Below are 18,078 nucleotides of genomic sequence, written 5' to 3' on the forward strand. Positions count from 1 at the left end.
GAGATTGGCCTACATGGCCTCAGAGAACCTTTCAAATAAGAACCTACAATTCCAGGTAGGGGCAGGAGTGGAGGTAGGCATAGGCACTGGATGATAGAGAGTCTTCAGTTCAGTTCAGTCACTCAGTCACGTCCGACTCTTTGCAACCCCATGGACCGCAGCACACCAGGCTTCCCTGTCCATCACCAAATACTGGAGTTACCCAAACTCATATCCACTGAGTTGGGGATGCCATCCAACCATCTCATCCTCTGTCATCCCCTCCTCCTCCTGCCTTCAGTCAGCATCAGGGTCTTTTCCAATGAGTCAGCTCTTTGCATCAGGTGGCCAAGGTATCGGAGTTTCAGCTTCAACATCAGTCCTTCCAGTGAACACTCAGGACTGATCTCCTTTAGGATGGACTGGTTGGATCTCCTTGCAGTCCAAGAAACTCTCAAGAGTCTTGTCCAACACCACAGTTCAAAAGCATCAATTCTTCGGTGCTCAGCTTTCTTCTCACATCCATACGTGACTACTGGAAAAACCATAGCCTTGAGTAGATGGACCTTTGTTGACAAAGTACTGTCTCTGCTATTTAATATGCTGTCTAAGTTGGTCATAACTTTCCTTCCAAGGAGTAAGCATCTTTTAGCTTCATGGCTGAAGTCACTATCTGCAGTGATTTTGGAGCCCAAGAAAATAAAGTCTCTCACTGTTTCCACATTTATTTGATATGAGTGATGGGACCAGATGCCATGATCTTAGTTCTGAATGTTGAGCTTTAAGCCAACTTTTACACTCTCTTCTTTCACCTTCATCAAGAGCTCTTTAGTTCTTCTTCACTTTCTGCCATAAGGGTGGTGTCATCTGCAAATCTGAGGTTATTGATATCTCTCCCAGCGATCTTGATTCCAGCTTGTGCTTCTACCAACCCAGCATTTCTCATGATGTACTCTGCACATAAGTTAAATAAGCAGGGTGACAATATACAGCCTTGACATACTCCATTTCCTATTTGGAACCACTCTGTTGTTCCATGTCCAGTTCTGACTGTTGCTGCATACAGATTTCTCAAGAGGCAGGTCAGGTGGCCTGATAGTCCCATCTCTTTAAGAATTTTCCACAGTTTATTGTGATCCACTCAGTCAAAGGTTTTGGCATAGTCAATAAAGCAGAAATAGATGTTTTTTCTGGAACTCTCTTGCTTTCTTGATGATCCGGTGAATGTTGGCAATTTGATCTCTGGTTCCTCTGCCTTTTCTAAAACCAGCTTGAACATCTGGAAGTTCACAGTTCACATATCGCTGAAGCCTGCCTTGGAGAATTTTGAGCATTACTTTACTAGCGTGTGAGATGAGTGCAATTGTGCGGTAGTTTGAGCATTCTTTGGCATTGCCTTTCTTTGGGATTGGAATGAAAACTGACCTTTTCCAGTCCTGTGGCCACTGCTGAGTTTTCCAAATTTGCTGACATAGTGAGTGCAGCACTTTCACAGCATCATCTTCCAGGATTTGAAATAGCTCAACTGGAATTCCATCACATCCACTAGCTTTGTTCGTAGTGATGCTTCCTAAGGCCCACTTGATAGCATATTCCAGGATGTCTGTCTCTAGCTAAGTGATCACACCATTGTGATTATCTGGGTCATGAAGTTCTTTTTTGTACAGTTCTTCTGTGTATTCTTGCCACCTCATCTTAATATCTTCTGCTTCTGTTAGGTTCATACCATTTCTGTCCTTTAATGAGCCCATCTTTGCATGAAATATTCCCTTGGTATCTCTAATTTTCTTGAAGAGATCTCTAGTCTTTCCCATTCTATTGTTTTCCTCTTGTTTCTTTCCACTGGTCACTGAGGAAGGCTTTCTTGTCTCTCCTTGCTGTTCTTTGGAAATCTGCATTCAAATGGGTATCTTTCCTTTTCTCCTTTGCTTTTCACTTCTCTTCTTTTCACAGCTATTTGTAAGGTCTCCTCAGACAGCCATTTTGCTTTTTTGCATTTCTTCTTCTTGGGAACGGTCTTGATCCCTGTCTCCTGTACAGTGTCATGAACCTCCGTCCATAGTTCATCAGGCACTCTATCAGATCTAGTCCCGTAAATCTGTTTCTCACTTCCACTGTATAATTGTAAGGGATTTGATTTAGGTCATACTTGGGTCATACCTGAATAGTCTAGTGGTTTTCCCTACTTTCTTCAATTTAAGTCTGAATTTGGCAATAAGGAATTCATGATCTAAGCCACAGTCAGCTCCCAGTCTTGTTTTTGCTGACTTCATCTTTGGCTTCAAAGAATATAATCATTCTGATTTCAACGTTGGCCATCTGGTGATGTCCATGTGTAGTCTTCTCTTGTGTTGTTAGAAGAGGGTGTTTGCTATGACCAGTGCGTTCTCTTGGCAAAACTCTATTAGCCTTTGCCCTGCTTCATTCTATACTCCAAGTCCAAATATGCCTGTTACTCCAGGTGTTTCTTGACTTCCTACTTTTTCATTCCAGTCCCCTATAATGAAAAGGACATCTTTTTTGGTGTGTTAGTTCTAAAAGGTCTTGTAGGTCTTCATAGAACCGTTCAACTTCAGCTCTTTCAGCATTACTCGTCAGGGCATAGACTTGGATTACCATGATATTGAATGGTTTGCCTTGGAAATGAACAGAGATCATTCTGACGTTTTTGAGATTGCATCCAGGTACTGCATTTCGGACTCTTTTGTTGACTATGAGGGCTACTCCATTTCTTCTAAGGGAGTCTTGCGCACAGTAGTAGATATAATGGTCATCTGAGTTAATTTCACCCATTCCAGTCCATTTTAGTTCTCTGATTCCTAAAATGTTGACATCCACTCTTGCCATCTCCTGTTTGACCACTTCCAATTTGCCTTGATTCATGGACCTAACATTCCAGGTTCCTATGCATTGTTGCTCTTTAGAGCATCAGAGCTTGCTTCTATCACCAGTCACATCCACAACTGTGTGTTGTTTTTCCTTTGGCTTCGTCTCTTCATTCTTTCTGGAGTTATTTCTCCACTGATCTCCAGTAGCACATTGGGCACTTACCAACCTGGGGAGTTACTCTTTCAGTGTTGTATCTTTTTGCCTTTTCATACTGTTCATGGAGTTCTTAAAGCAAGAATCCTGAAGTGGTTTGCCATTCCCTTCTCCAGCAGACCACATTTTTCAGAACTCTCCATGACTTGTCCGTCTTGGGTGGCCCTACACGGCATGGCTTAGTTTCAGTGAGTTAGACAAGGCTGTGGTCCATGTGATTAGATTGGCTAGTTATCTGTGGTTGTGGTTTCAGTCTGTCTGCCCTCTGATGCCCTCTCTCAGTGCCTACTGTCTTACCGGGATTTCTCTTACCTCAGACATGGGGTATCTCCTCTCAGCCCTTCGCCACTCCAGTGCCACGCAGCCTTGCTCACCACTGTGTGGAAGATTTTCCTATGTTTGGCTTCGAGGACAGCTGCTAAGAGGAAGGTCAGGCAAGGAGTTTGGCCTGTGCTCTTCCTTCAGGAGTGAGCATTCTGGAAGACTTAGTGGGTGACTGCTGCCATCTGATGCCGTGGGCTTGGGAGGCTAGGCAGTGAAGCTCTGATGGTTGGTGGTAAGTAGAAAGATGGGCTGAGCCTAGTTCCTTGACTTGAACTCACACTAGGCCAGTTGTGGAGTACCCTAAAATTTTGGTCCTTGTTTGGGGCAGAGCACATGAACAAGTACGATTTGTATTCCTTCATTATTATTCTCATCCTTCCCTCCTTTCCCTCTCATACATTCTCACAGAAGTTCAAGACCACATATATGCTTATGCTCTCTCATGATCAGCAACATGCTTTCACGATCATGCACACATGCAAAGCTCTCACGGCAGCCACGTGCTCTCATGACTCCCAGGTGCACGCTCAGGATTGCACACACATGTATTTTCATGACCAGTCATGAGCCCTGACATATACTCGTGATCACACACATCCGCACAGTCTCACCGTTTTACATGCCCACTAATGTTCTCTCCTGCACATGGACTCAGGACCCCATTCTCATGACCATACTCTTATACACACACATACACACAAGCACATATCTCTTTCAGAGTTACACATTGACACCACAGATTCTCATGACTGTAGCCTTACTCTGTTGTGTGAATACACATGCCCTGCCCATATTCTGTTTTGTGTATGCACATACCCCCAGCCCCCACACACTTGTGTGACCGCTTGCAGTGCACACTTGTTATTGTGCCTACACTTCTCTGGGCAGTCGTGTGTGCTCTGGAGCTTTCACACCCCAGCGCCTGACAGTACTCCCTTCTGATGCTCCTTATTACCCCTGAACAGTTGTTTTCCGCTCTGCGGCAGCGCCCTACTTCTTTGCTGACTGAGGACATATATGTGCTCATCAGTGGCTCTGATTAGCAGAAGATGGTTAGGGTTACTGTACTTGTGACGTAAATTCAGCCAAAGCCAGGCGCCATGTTCAGTGGTGCAGCCTATCTTAACTTTTGTAAATAAGTGATCTCTATTAGGCATTTGGGGCTTCCCTGGTGACTCAGTCGGTAAAGAATCCAACTGCAGTGCAGGAGATCCAGTTCAGTCCCTGGGTCAGGAAGATCTGCTGGAGAAGAAAATGGCAACCCACTCTAGTATTCTTGCACGGGAAATCCCATGGATGGAGGAGTGTGGCGGGCTATTGTCCATGGGGTCGCAGAGTCAGACATGATTGAGCAACTAAAGCGCCACCATTAGACCTTTAGCATGTGGCCCCCCAGTGTGTCCTGTGTAGCCTTCCCAGGCCCTTGTTCTGTTGCACTGATGTGCTGCCTCTGAGAGAATGTGTGTTTATTTTAGCAGAGGTCTCTGTAGACAATACCTACCAGAGATCTTCTAACCTCTTGTTAGACTTGGAACCCTTTGATACAAATGAAACCTTAATCAGAAACCCAGTAAAATTCACATTGGAGTTGATGAGATTAAAGAAAGAAAAGAGTTCAGAGCCCTTTGCATGTGTCTTACCTCTTTCCTCTTTTTTTTTTTTTCATGCCAGGCTGCCCCGAAGGTACTCTATGAAAAAACCCAGTTGGCAAACCCCTGGCTTAACTTAAACGGATAGCTGTGACGGCTGTAACTGTGGTTACTTTAGAAGTGGGCTGTTTTGCAGATGTACAGAGACCTGCAGGCCTCCTTTCTGCCCCAGCCTCTGCTGTTTGCCCCCCCGGGTGGTGACAGTGAGAGTGACCATGTGGTTCGACACGCCTGAGGCAGTGGCATTTTATATCTGTGTCCTGGTGCGGTTGTTAACAGTGCCTGCATTCACTGTCCTGATTTGGACAGAAAGTTCTTTGCTTACCCAAATGATAGGCCATGTCTTAGTAAGAGGTGGCTTGTAACTCACTCCTGTGGAGCAGCTGGATAGATGGGCTTCACAGGTATGGGCCCAGGGGAACCTGTCAGATGGAGCAGCCTCTTCCTGTGTCAGCTGACTATGCCAGCATTCAGAAGTTGAGTGTCTTAAGCTGGCAGTCGGTGCTAACCTGTGCTTGAGCAGCATTTTATACTTCTCAGAACAGTTTCATGTCTCTTAACTCCTTAGACCCTCATGACAACTTGTGAGATCACTAGATCGTGTTACATGTTATGACTTTTATTTCCCAGATTTGGGAACCTGAAGCTCAGAGAGAGGAAGTCTCATTGCTGGCCCTTTAGAGACCCAGAGAACTGGATGCTTTTGAAAGGATTTGTGACCAGCAGTGAGAAAGTATCAATAAAGCTTTTCCAAAAGTTTTTTCCTCTGGGAACGCTTCCTCTAGCTAATGCAGATTTTTAGTTTTCTTATTGTATTTGGAGTGGGCTCAGCCTTGAGATGCTTCAGGAGCCTGAAATGCTAAGAATTAATACTTACTGAGTGTTTGATGGACACTGATGTCAGCACTTTGTGTATGTGATTGAACTCTAGTAATTCTCACATCTGCTATCTGAAGTGAATATTACTATCATCTCCATTTCACAGATGGAGAACCAAGGCTCAGAGAGATTAGGTATCTTTCCAGAGTCACATGAGCGGTCAGTGAAGGAGCCAGTTCATCAACCTCCTCCAGAGTCTGCATTTTAAGGCAGGAGTGGCCCCCATCTTGCTGTAAAGAAGTTTTAATTTTTTAGAGGGCAAGATAAGTTTTTTTCTATTTTGAACTTCCCTTCTTTAAAGTGGGTCAAGAATGGACTTCCTAGAATGACTCTGTCACATGTATCCACTCAACTCTGTGTATATCAGGCCCACGGTAAGTGTTGGAGAGTCCAAAGATAATTAGGTTATGGTTCTCACTCTACAGTCTTCAGTTGAGTTGATGTGCCACAAACAGAGGACAAAACTGTTCTGGGTCAGTAGAAGGGCCAATCTTATGTGTGGAGGGAATCAGAAAGGTTCCATGGGGGGAGTGGTGCTTAAGATGAGCTTAAGGGTGATCAGAAGTTCCTTAGACTAATATGGAAAGGAGACTAAGGCAGGCTGGATGAGGTGCTAGAAGCTCGTGAGCAATAGGTGGACTCTGGGAGCTTGACAGTGAGCAGAGACAAGGAGTAGCAGGGAAAGGCGGCTTGGTGGGGCTTTGGAGAGGGGGCTGAGTGGGGGCAAGTCTTCTTGGGGTTTTGAGCTGGATCGGAAGAGGAACAAGGGGAGAGGATGGACTTCTGCATGAGAGGAAAAGAGAGGTGGGGAGCTGGACTGCGTTCCACTGAGAGGATGGTGTCGGAAAGCCCCAGAGGGAGGAGGCTGAGGGCTCGGAAGAATGTCTGCTTTTGTAGTTCCTGTGGGAATAGGGAAGATGGAGTGGTGCGGGAAACTCAGGCAGTCTCCTTAAACAGCTCAGTATAGAGCCCGCCAGGGGGGAGGGGGAGAGGTCTGCTTAGGGGGTGGATGAGGCTCTGTAGACAGGTCGCTTCCAGTGGGGACGTGGCTGCCTCATGACCATCGTGCCCGCTGTGCAGAGGCCTTCGCTCGGGCTAGAGGAGGGTTGGTAGAAGAGGGCTGAGGCAAGCGAACCCTTAGGCTGCCGTCTCCTGGATAAGGGCGAAAGGGGCTGGGGCCCAAGTGCCTTGGCTTGTTGGAAGAAACAGGATGCCTGAAGGAGTCGTGTTCACTCCCCTCTCCTCCATCCTCTACTCCTCTTTGGAGTCAGACAGACTGGAATTGAATCCTAGCTCTTCTTATTACTAGCCACACAGACTTGATTGCATGACTTGTCTCAATTCTCTAATCTGTGAAATGAGAAGAATTGTGTCTTCCTTGCAAGGAACTGGAGAATTAAAGTTACTGTGTGTCAACTGATGCTGCAATGTCTGGCACATGGTAAATTCTGAATAAATCATAGCTGCTTTCATAATTGTTAGTTTTCCTAGGTGATTCTCCCCCATGTCCCCAGGTCTTCACCCTTCCTCCAGTTGAGTGGTATCTGACCTTCCTTTTCTACCTCTTTACCCTGAAGGAGCTCTCACCCTGAAGCTCCCTCTGCCTGGCTCTTGGCCCACTTACACTTGGGCACAGCTCCTGGAAGCTTTGCCCTGGCCCTTGGGCCTCTATGGAAGCCAGTAGCTTTGCCCTTGCTGAGCTGTCTTACCATGGTGGGGCCTGCCATCTGACAGGGCAGTGGGAAGCCAGCCTGTGTATGTGTGTGTGGTCAACCAGAGCATCACATCCAAGCGCCTATCCCTCCTGTTTGTTAGGAAAAGATGGGGGTGATTTTTAGGGAGCCAAAGAGGTTTCAGAGTCTCTGCCTCTCCTGTATTCTTAAGCTCAGAGGCCTGGTTTTCATCGGACCCTCCCTCTTCACACACACACACATCAGCTCGGTTAGGGGCACTCCTCTGTTGAGTCACAGCCTGCCCACACTCCTCACCGCCACAGCTCCTCACAGATGTCTGCTTTAGGGGCTGGTAGCTTTTGACCTGTGAGTATTACTTAGAAATTGTGCAGGAGTTGAGGCTTCTGCTAGGTTGAGATGCTAACTGCACTATTTAAAGATGGCCATGGAACCAGAAAGAGCCAGGCGTCCTGATAGGGCTGTTCTTGAGCCCCCGTCTGCTCACCACACTAGTGCAGTTTGTGGGGGCAGCCATAGGAAGTCCTGGACAGTCATCTCAGAGGCATCCACCTGCCATGCACCTCTGGGCGCATCTTCAGCCTGCTCTGTGGTTTGCCATTTTGCTAGGGGGAGTGGAGTGGCCTCCTGGCTCTTGGTTTGGAAGGAGCCTGGGGAAGCGATGATGGTAGCAAAGTCAGCTTCTCAGTTGCCAGGATGACTGGGAGGATTTTGGTAGGCCAACTCAGACCAAATGTCCAGCACATCACTGTGGGCAGCCTGAGATCCTATGTTCCCTTCCTGAGAACTTCTCAACCCCTTTCCTAGAAGGAAACTCCACCCACAGGCCCACCTTTGCCCACTACTCAATTCAGTTCAGTCACTCAGTCGTGTCCAACTCTTTGCGACCCCATGAATCGCAGCACACCAGGCCTCCCTGTCCATCACCAACTCCCAGAGTTCACTCAGAGTCGCGTCCATCGAGTGCCCACTACTAACATAATTCAAATGCCCCTACAATCATGGAATGCTTTCTGCTTTTCCAGTCTCCTTATCTATGATCTCATCCCCCTGAGGTGGACTGAATAAGGGTCGTGGGTTCTGTCTTACAGCAGAGGTCTCAGTAAGTCAAGACAAGCCCAGGATCACTCAGCTAATCTGTAGCAGAACTGAAGCTCAGGGCTCGAGTCCTAGCTCTGGGCTCCTTCCTGTGCGTTATACTGCGGGCTGCCTGAGCTCTGCTGGACTCAGTCCCCGTGCTCCTGAGCGTACTGTGCTCTTTTCCAAAGCACAGCCTTTGCCACAGGGGCCCCTTCCCCAGACTGGCCTTCTCTTTGGCTTCACACTTCTTCAGGTAGGGGCAGGAGAGTGGGAAGGGATTGGGCTTGGCCATTGATGAGCTTAGAGAGGTATGGTGGGGCCACTAACCGCTAACCACTAGACGCTCAGTCGTTTCCGACTCTTAGCGACCCATGGACTATAGCCTACCAGGCTCCTCCGTCCATGGGATTTTCCAGGCAAGAGTAGGATTTTCCCACTGGAGTGGGTTGCCGTTTCCTTCTCCAGGGGATCTTCCCGACCCAGGGATAGAACCCAGGTCTCCCACATTATAGGCAGATGCTTTACCCTCTGAGCCACCAGGGAATCCAGTGGCCTTTAAATCTCACAGAGTGGAGCATTTCAGGTGAGGAGAGTGAGTGAGTCCGAGGAATTGCTGTTATTAGCATTAGTGAGACCACTGCTCTGGAAGGACTGGGGCAGCAGCTCATCCTGTCTGCTCCCAGCTGGTCTGTGGAGCAGGGATACTGGGGTAACGTAGGGTGCAGACCAGGGTGCTACTTTTCACCTCGTGGGATCCCGCCTTTTACAGTGGCCATCCAGTTTGGAGAAGGGCTCCCTGGGTCAGATTTTGTATCCATTTTCTGTGTCTGGAAACGTGTATGTCCTAAGGCTCCAAATCCTGTGTCTGCCAGTGTACATACATATGTGGGCATGAGTGCGCATATATGGGCACACCCACATGCTGCTGAACTATTGGGTCCTCTGGGAATGGCCGTGGCTGTGGACTTGGGAGTTCTCTAGTTAGTGCTCTGACTTTTCTCTCAGCTGGGCCCATGTTTCTCCCCTGCATCACTTTTTCTGTCCCCCGTTCTGGGGGCGGGGGGCGGGGGTGGTCGGTAAGGGCGAATTCAGTTAGAAGAGGCTTGGCCCTTTCTTGGCTCCCCTGCTAGGTTCTGCCCTGCCACAGGCTGTCTGACTTCCTGTGTCTGACTGTTCGCTTCACACTGGGTCCAGATGCTGCCTGCCCTCTCCCTGACTCTCCCAGTCTGCCACCAGAGGGGTAGACATGAAGCTGTCTCTGAATTTCCCAGATGTAGAAGGGGTAGGGAAGGAAGGAAAGCACCATTTATGGGGTTTCTCTGAGTCCTTATCACTGCGCTGGCTGTCTACATCCCATCTCTCCTAGAACAGGAGCTTTGAAGACAGCTTCCTCTGAAAACTGATTAGGTGGTAGCCTTCCAGCAGTGAGCAGGGAGCCCGGAAGCTGATGGCAGGCGGAAATCCCCAGCTGTTGGCTGCCTTCCTCAGTCCCCTTTCCTTTGCTCTGACCGCTGGACATCCCTGTGCCAAACTCAAGGTGTTACTGCCAGGCTGTGCACGTGTTAACCACCCTAGCCGGTGGCTTCTGACAGTGCTAGCATTGGGCAATGACATGGAGGGAGAAGATTCCCAGACATGAGCAGAGGCCCCCCTTGGAAGCCCTGCCCTAGGAGAGTAACCCTCCCCACTCCCCGTCACCGATCCTTCACTTCATTCAGTCTCTGCTTCAGCCCATAGGTGGCAGTTCGTGAGTTCAGAGTGGAAGCCTGCTGTCTGCCAGGGTTCAGGAGTAGGGGATGACTTGATCCAGAGACTCTTCCCTGAATGACAGGCATGGAGCAGATCAGGGTTCTCTGCCTGCCCCAGTGTCCAGCCTGGGCCTTGCCAGGTAGCCATGTTGTACCAGGGGTCAGGGTAAGAGCTACTCTGCCCCTATTTCCTGTGACCCCAGGAGTCTATTCTGTGTGGGACTCGTATCCACTAAGAACTCTTTAACCCCTTCTGTGCTCACCCTGGCCTGAATGTGGAGGAGAAACCTCTGGTGGGGTAGGGACCCTGTTTCTCCTCCTCCCACTTGCGCAGCCCCACTTGGGAGGTCTCTGGCCGCTTTCTGCTGCTCCCTTGCCACTTACTGAATCATTGCTATATTTGGCCAGCAAGCCATGTGGGTGGGGGAGCCACTCCACTGCGGCTGCCCTTCTGACAGCTGGGGGTGGAGAAAGCTGCAGCAGCGGGCATGTGCATTTCCTGGGAGAACTAAGGTAGGCACCATCGAAGTGAGAAAACCCGGGGGAGGGGCCTGCCCAGCTCCTCCCCCACTCCCCCACATTCTGGTCCCGGTTCCTGCGTTCTCTGCCCTCACCCATGCTTCCTCCTCTGCCCTTCTCTGCTCAGCTTCTCACAGCAGTCTCTTCTCCAACAGACCACGGCCCTCCAGAAACGATGGTTGTCAGTGGACCCCGCTGGGACTCTGCCAGGCTGCAGTGCTCAGTCTAAGAGAAGGGTCCTCTCTGAGCCCTGCTTGCTCCACCTGTCATGGCCACACTCGGCTGCTTCCTCCTTGTCTGGGGACACAGGGTACCCAGCCCCAGCCCAGAGAGCGTAAACCAGGCCCTCTCACTCCGTTTCACAGGGGCACTCTGGGCACCAGGCCCCTTCCAGACTGAGAGCAGCTGATGCCGTGGAGAAGCCCCTGCCCACCTCTCCACTCACCTGGTACTGCCCACTGTGAGACCTTTTCACTGAGACCCCCAGAGCTTCCAACCCTGTGAGCCACTCCCCTGTCCCCTGCCCACCCCCACCATGTGTGAAGTGATGCCCACAATCAACGAGGGAGACCCCCTGGGGCCTCCCCATGGAGCCGATGCTGACGCCAACTTTGAGCAGCTGATGGTGAACATGCTGGATGAGCGGGAGAAGTTGCTAGAGTCCCTTCGGGAGAGTCAGGAGACTTTGCTGGCGACACAGAGCCGGCTCCAGGATGCCCTCCATGAGCGAGACCAGCTTCAGCGCCACCTTAACTCTGCCCTCCCCCAGGTAAGGCCTGCCGGTCAGCATCTCGCTCCTCCCCTTCCCTTCAACCAGCCCAGCAGAGCCACACCTTCTGAGCCCTCAGCTCTCTGCATCTGTGAGCATCTCGACAGGTGGGACTCACAGAGCATTTCCTCTCCTTCGCCTTGTTTCATAAAACCTCTCCCTGTTTCTCCCAAGCGCCTCAGGCTGAAACTGGCTTCACAGGAAAGCCCCGCCTTAGTGGCCAGCTGCAGTGAGCTGAGGCAGCCAGCAGGTGGCAGCCGGTACTGGGCAGGACACTTCCCCTTGGCTGCTCTTCACCAGGGTCTGTTCTTGGAAGTGGTGGGTGGGAATCACAGAGAGCGAAGATGGCAGAAACTTTAGAGACAGTCTAGTTCACCTCTCATTGCATGGATGAGAGAAACAAGACGCATCCCGTGGACAATTATAGACAGAATTGTGACACCTCTCTTGCTCTCCTCCGTCAACAGAACTAGTAGCGATTATAGTCACCCTTTATGGCTTCTTCTGTATGCTGAGCACTTTGCCTGGGGTTTCCCTCACAGAATTCTCACAACTGTGAAGTTGGTGCTATTATCACCATCACCTCTATTATACAAAGGATGAAACTCAACCTTGAGGAGACTGGTGAATTACTTCTGAGCGCCCTACCAGTAGGGGAGCTGCCGGGGTGGAGGAGGCAGCCCTGAGGAGCTGGAGCGCTCCTCTGCCCCTCGCACGTGGGGAGAAGGGTCAGAGCAGGCGAGGTTCCTGCCCAGGCTTCCAGAGTGTCTCAAGGGCACTTTATGACGCTTTCTAGATGGGAATATGGAGCCCTGGTGAGGAACTGGGGTGAGAGATGGGCCCATCCTACGCCCACTGTGTTTGGAGCCCTGAACAAGCCCTGGGATGAAGGAACCACCTGCTTCTAGGGAGCTCATACACTAAAAAGGAAATAGACAAGAACCCAAACGACAGGAAGAGTGTGGAGGAACAGAAGAGGGGCTCCAGAGGACTGTTAAAATAGGGGCCAGATCACTGATCCTCACGGCAGCCCTTGAGGGATGACTGTATCTTTCGGATTAGATGTTCAAAGAGGTTCGGCATTTTGCCCAAGATCACAAATGGGCAGAGCTGAGAATTGATCCTGGGAGCCTCACAAAGGCAGGGAGTATGTCTGTCTTATTACTGTGTCTCCAGTGACCAACACAGGAGCTGGTTCATGGTGGTCAGCACTCCCAGTAGTTTGTTCCAGTTTTCAGTGGAAGGAAAAAGCCTTCCGTTAGGAAGATCCCAAGGAAGTGTGTCCTTTGCAATGGACTTTGAAAAATCAGGTGTTGACAAAGGGTTGGGAGGGAGCAAGAGGGAGCCCCCTGAGCAAAGGTGTGGACTTTACTAGGGATTGAAAACAGCAGGTTACTCAGGTTAACTAGGTCTTGGGGTGTTTGGAAAGGAACTGTGAGAGAGAAGCTGGAACCAGGATAAGAAGTTTGTATTTAATGGTGAAGACAACACTGCTTTGGGAGATTACCCTGGCATCAGTGTGTCAGATGGTACGAGCTGGGCAGGGAAGTAAGAGGCACACTGCAGTGGGAAGACTAGGCAGTGACGGAGCCTGGACAGGGTGGGAGAGCTGGTAGTGCCAAGTTAGGGGCTGGGGGCATGCCGTCAAGTGTTCAGGTGTGTGTGTGGGAGCATGTGTGCATGCACACGTGTGTGAGCTGGGTAGTGAAGCTACATGAGGCCAGGCCTGGCCTCCGGGATGGGAGCTGCTTGCCTGCTGTTGCCCGTGGCTTTGAGAGAAAGGCAGGAATCACGAGCAGGATCCGCATCCGAGGCTTCTTAGGCTCTGGCATCTCTCTGTGTCCCTTGTCTCTTGCCTGTGTCTCTTGTCCCCTTGGCCTGATATGGAATGATAAGAGGTGATTGCTTTGAAATTCTTCCTTCAGTAGTGATTCTGTGCTGTGTGAGAGAGACTGCAGGTTGGGATGGGACTGTAGCCGCTATTCAGTCACTCCCAGACCCTGAGCATCCACCGAGTTTGGACCCCTTAACTAAACACCTTTCTGGAATTAGTTGATGTCTAATTACTAGTTGATGTCTAATTATAAATAGATATGATAGGCCTGGGTCTGTGGGGCCAGCCTCTCACCCTCTGTGGAGGAGAGTGGGCTGAAAATGTCTCTCAGAGTGTCTGGGCCTATCATTGTGGGAAAAGACCCCTCAAAGGGATGCTTTATACGTGGGCATTGAGCAAAGCCAGGACAAATGCCCTGGCATCAGGCCCCAGGATGGCGTGAGCTGGGATCCTGGAAGCCAGAGCTGAAGCCACACAGCTGATTCAGCAGATCTGTCCACTCTTGTTTCTACATAGGGTGGGCCCTTCAGTCGTCTCATTTCTTACGCTACCTGTAACTTGCAGAGCTCTGGGAAGGGAGTAGAAGAGAGCTCTCCAGAACACCACTTCAAAGCCCTCTTCTCTTCCTTCTTTAATATCCATCAATCTCTGTTTGGACCTTACTAACAGCAAACCAGAAGCAAAACTCCCCTCCACCCGCTTCTACAGGGAAATGTCACTGGATTGTTGGAGAAACAGAAATTCAAAATGGGAGAGGGGGCATAATCAGGTAATATTGGTGGCTGGAGGAGGAAGGAATCACAGGGCACAGTTGGTGACTTTCTCACTGTCATATCCAACTGTATTCCCTTGCGTGTACTTGGAATGCTTCTCCCCTCTGGAGATACATATGCTAATAGTATGGATGGATAGGGCTTCCCTGTGGCTCAGCTGGTAAAGAATTCACCAGCAATGCAGGAGACCCCAGTTTGATTCCTGGATCAGGAAGATCCCCTGGAGAAGGGATAGGCTATCCACTCCAATATTCTTGGGCTTCCCTGGTGGCTCAGGCAGGAAAGAATCCACCTGCAATGTGGGAGACCTGGTTTTGATCCCTGGGTTGGGAAGATCCCCTGGAGGAGGGCATGGCAATCCTCTCCAGCTTTCTTGCCCGGAGAATCCCCGTGGACAGAGGAGCCTGGCGGGCTACAGTCCATGGGATAGCAAAGAGTCAAACACGACTGAGCGACTAAGCACATGTGGATGGGTAGGGATTTTTCTGGGGACAGTTGGTGGAAGTAGGGCCAGGTGACAGGATCCCACCACTCACTGACTTGGGCGTGCAGGATACTGTGTACGTGGTGGATCCTCAAGCACTGAGGGGCCTTGGGGATTTACAGGAATTTACCACCTTGACCCGGGAGCTGAGTATGTGTCGGGAGCAGCTTCTAGAGAGAGAGGAAGAGATATCAGAGCTGAAAGCAGAGCGGAATAACACGAGGGTGAGTGGGGTGACCCGGTGTGTGTTTGTGCTTTGGGGGGTGGGCCGTATGACCAAGGGAGCATGGCCAGCACGCCCAGCCCCATCCTCACCTCCTCTTGCCTTGTCTTCTGGGCTGATAGTCAGTGTGTTCAGCCATGAGTCCTAGGCTTGTCGCCTCTACTTAGGGGATCATGGGAAAGTCAGGGTCTTGAGAGAGAGGCTTGGGCAGCGCCCGTTCACCCACATGGGAGTATTGCAGCATTCCAGCAGTGGTACACACGGCAGGACTTGGGTTTGCTGGGTGTTTGTGTGGACCATGCTTATAGCCTCTGGGGCGTAGGCTCACAGTCCTTCCTTGCACCCTTGCCTTCTCTCTGCCAGTTGCTTCTGGAACATCTGGAGTGCCTGGTGTCCCGCCATGAGCGGTCACTAAGGATGACTGTGGTGAAGCGTCAGGCTCAGTCACCATCAGGGGTTTCCAGTGAGGTGGAGGTGCTGAAGGCTCTCAAGTCACTGTTTGAGCACCACAAGGCCCTGGATGAGAAGGTACCTAGGCTAGCCAACAGCCTGCATCCATCCCCCGTCCAACCGTGGATACAATACAATACAGTCTGGTCCACCCCCAGTCTCTTCCCTGGAGCCTCCATGCATCCTTTCTCTGAGATTTCTGTACCCTCTGTTTAGGGAAAACTGCCGTCTAGCTTCCTAACTGGCTTACTCCTACCGTTAGTCCAATTTCCAGGTCCTTCTATTAGGTGCCCTCTCAGAAATTTGCCTTTTGGTAGGTCTTTCTCTTTGCCTCATGCTCAGCGATGATAGACCAAGCCCAGGCTTCTCCAGCTCAAGTCCAGAGGGTCTCTGTTTCTTTCTCCATCTCCCCTTACCTTGGGCAGGTGCGAGAGCGGCTCCGGGCGGCCCTCGAGAGAGTGACCACTTTGGAGGAACAGCTGGTGTATGCCCACCAGCAGGTAAGCTATCTTCCCTCTTTTCATCTGGAAGCCATGGCTAGGTTACACCTGTTCCCGACTCCGGTCCTCATCAGACTTTTCGCTCCTGTCTTAGCTGGAGATTGTTAGCTAACAGGAGGCGTCTCTCTCTTGGAAGTGGGGGATTTGGAAGGTCTAGAAGGTTCTCTTCTCTTTGACTCCCCGCAGGTGTCTTCCCTACAGCAGGGGTCAGGGGTTCGGGATGGAGTGGCTGAAGATGAGGGGACTGTGGAGCTGGGACCAAAAGGCCTGTGGAAGGTGGGTCACGGGGAGCTGCACAGAGAAGGCACGTCTTACCCCAGACAGGGGGTGTGGGCCCTGCCCTGCCTTCATGCAGTAGAGCCACTGCTTGAATTAAATTTGGAGCTTTCTCCAAGATTATCATCTCTCTCTCCTTCTTCCCCTTACCCCATCTCCAAAGAAATCTGCAAGTTTTTCTTTTAGTGCCCAGTATGTACACTGATACGCATGTAACTGAATTGTTAGGAGCCATCTAAGAGATCACTTCTCTTTCTGAGCCTCTGTTCCCCTAGTCATGGCCCTCGCTAGGTTACAGGAGACTGAAATAGCAGGTAAAATTAGAAATGATTGCTTTTTAAGAGAGACACAGGAGAGTGAGGGTGTTTGATTGTTGTTTGGCGTGAGGTCCTGGAGCTCAGAGGATGAAGGGTGTTCCCGGACATGTGCTCTAGAGCTGGGGCAGAGCTGTGGCCTGCTCTGGATGTGCTGTCCCTCCGCCCCCCTCCCCGGGGCAGGGCACGGAGGGGGTGCCTGACGGCTGACTGAGAGCTCCCTGTCTCTGGAGGAGGACTCGGGCCAGGTTGAGGAGCTGCAGGAGCTTCTGGAGAAGCAGAACTTTGAGTTGAGCCAGGCCCGGGAGCGACTGGTCACCCTGACAGCAACTGTGGCTGAACTGGAGGAGGACCTGGGAACAGCCCGCCGGGACCTCATCAAGTCGGAGGAACTGAGCAGCAAACACCAGCGGGACCTCCGGGAAGTGAGCAGGGGCCTGGGCCTGATGCTGTCTTTCTGGGTGTGGGCCTTTGGCACTTAGGAAGGCAGCTGTTGGATGTCCTGGATATTGAGGGAGGGCCAAGCGAGGGCTGCGGAGTGTGAGACTGATTGCTTGGGGGGTCCTGTGTGGGGAGGAGTGGTGGCAGGGATGGGTCAGGGTCAGAAACTGGTAGGGGAGTGTGGAGGAGACACAGCCATTCTGCTGTGGAGGCACAGGCAGGGTGGGGGCGGGAGGAAGCTCATGGCCTTCCCGGCACCCTCTCCTCTCCTGCTCAGGCTCTAGCCCAGAAGGAGGACATGGAGGAGCGGATCACCACCCTGGAGAAGCGCTACCTGGCTGTTCAGCGTGAGGCTACATCAATCCATGACCTCAACGACAAACTGGAGAACGAGCTGGCCAATAAGGAATCCTTGCATCGCCAGGTAACTCCTGCATTTGGTGTTTGGGGGCATTGTACTCGACCCTGGAGGTCCTGAAGATCATGCTTGACCCTTCCCTTGGTGGCCCAAGAGCCTCTGAAGTACAGCAGGCCACTTTGGGAGAGAGAAGTCAGGTGTCTTTGGGTAACCAGGAACGACGATGACCCCTGGCCTGTCACCTGCTCTGTCCTGAAGCAGGGGGTGGGGGACGCTTCAGTGCTCCCTGTTGACTCTCCTTCCCACCCCTCACTCTGCTAGTGTGAGGAGAAAGCCCGATATCTGCAGGAGCTCCTGGAGGTAGCCGAGCAGAAACTTCAGCAGACGATGCGTAAGGCCGAGACGCTGCCAGAAGTGGAGGCTGAGCTGGCCCAAAGAGTTGCGGCCCTCACCAAGGCAAGTGGACTGTGGGCCTGGGAATCCGCCTCTGACCGCTGCTGCTTGAGCTCTCCTGGAGCCGGGCAGTGGGTGGAGAGAGTGGGAGGTGTGATGGGCTGGGGCCAGGAAGCTGCTGCTCATTGCATGGCTCCAGGAAGCACACTCTCTTGTCTCTGTCAGATGGAAGAGTAACCCCTGCCCTTATCCCTCCACAGGGATGTGAGCCCCATGAGGGAATATAAGAGTACTTTAGGAAGTAGAAGAAACTGTGTCAATACAGACTATTTTTATTATTATTTATACCATT

General features: G+C 51.0%; 1 protein-coding gene across 10 annotated transcripts in view; it reads left to right on the forward strand.

The window, feature by feature from the left end:
- Nucleotides 1-11,446: 11,446 nt before the first annotated feature.
- PPFIA4 (PTPRF interacting protein alpha 4) overlaps nucleotides 11,447-18,078 on the forward strand; it is a 35,711-nt gene continuing 29,079 nt past the window's right edge. For 5 of the 10 annotated variants that reach the window (XM_068986360.1, XM_068986362.1, XM_068986359.1 and 2 more), the window contains exons 1-7: nucleotides 11,447-11,680; nucleotides 14,894-14,995; nucleotides 15,358-15,522; nucleotides 15,870-15,944; nucleotides 16,131-16,220; nucleotides 16,768-16,959; nucleotides 17,253-17,399. In XM_068986360.1, coding sequence (XP_068842461.1) covers nucleotides 11,447-11,680; nucleotides 14,894-14,995; nucleotides 15,358-15,522; nucleotides 15,870-15,944; nucleotides 16,131-16,220; nucleotides 16,768-16,959; nucleotides 17,253-17,399 — 1,005 coding nt within the window. Of the gene's footprint in view, nucleotides 11,681-14,893; nucleotides 14,996-15,357; nucleotides 15,523-15,869; nucleotides 15,945-16,130; nucleotides 16,221-16,767; nucleotides 16,960-17,252; nucleotides 17,400-17,654; nucleotides 17,790-18,078 lie in introns of all 10 variants that reach the window. The other 5 variants (XM_068986354.1, XM_068986358.1, XM_068986355.1 and 2 more) reach the window with 2 other exon arrangements.

Source organism: Capricornis sumatraensis, chromosome 14 (assembly GCF_032405125.1).
Source record: "Capricornis sumatraensis isolate serow.1 chromosome 14, serow.2, whole genome shotgun sequence".
NCBI classification, from domain to species: domain Eukaryota; kingdom Metazoa; phylum Chordata; class Mammalia; order Artiodactyla; family Bovidae; genus Capricornis; species Capricornis sumatraensis.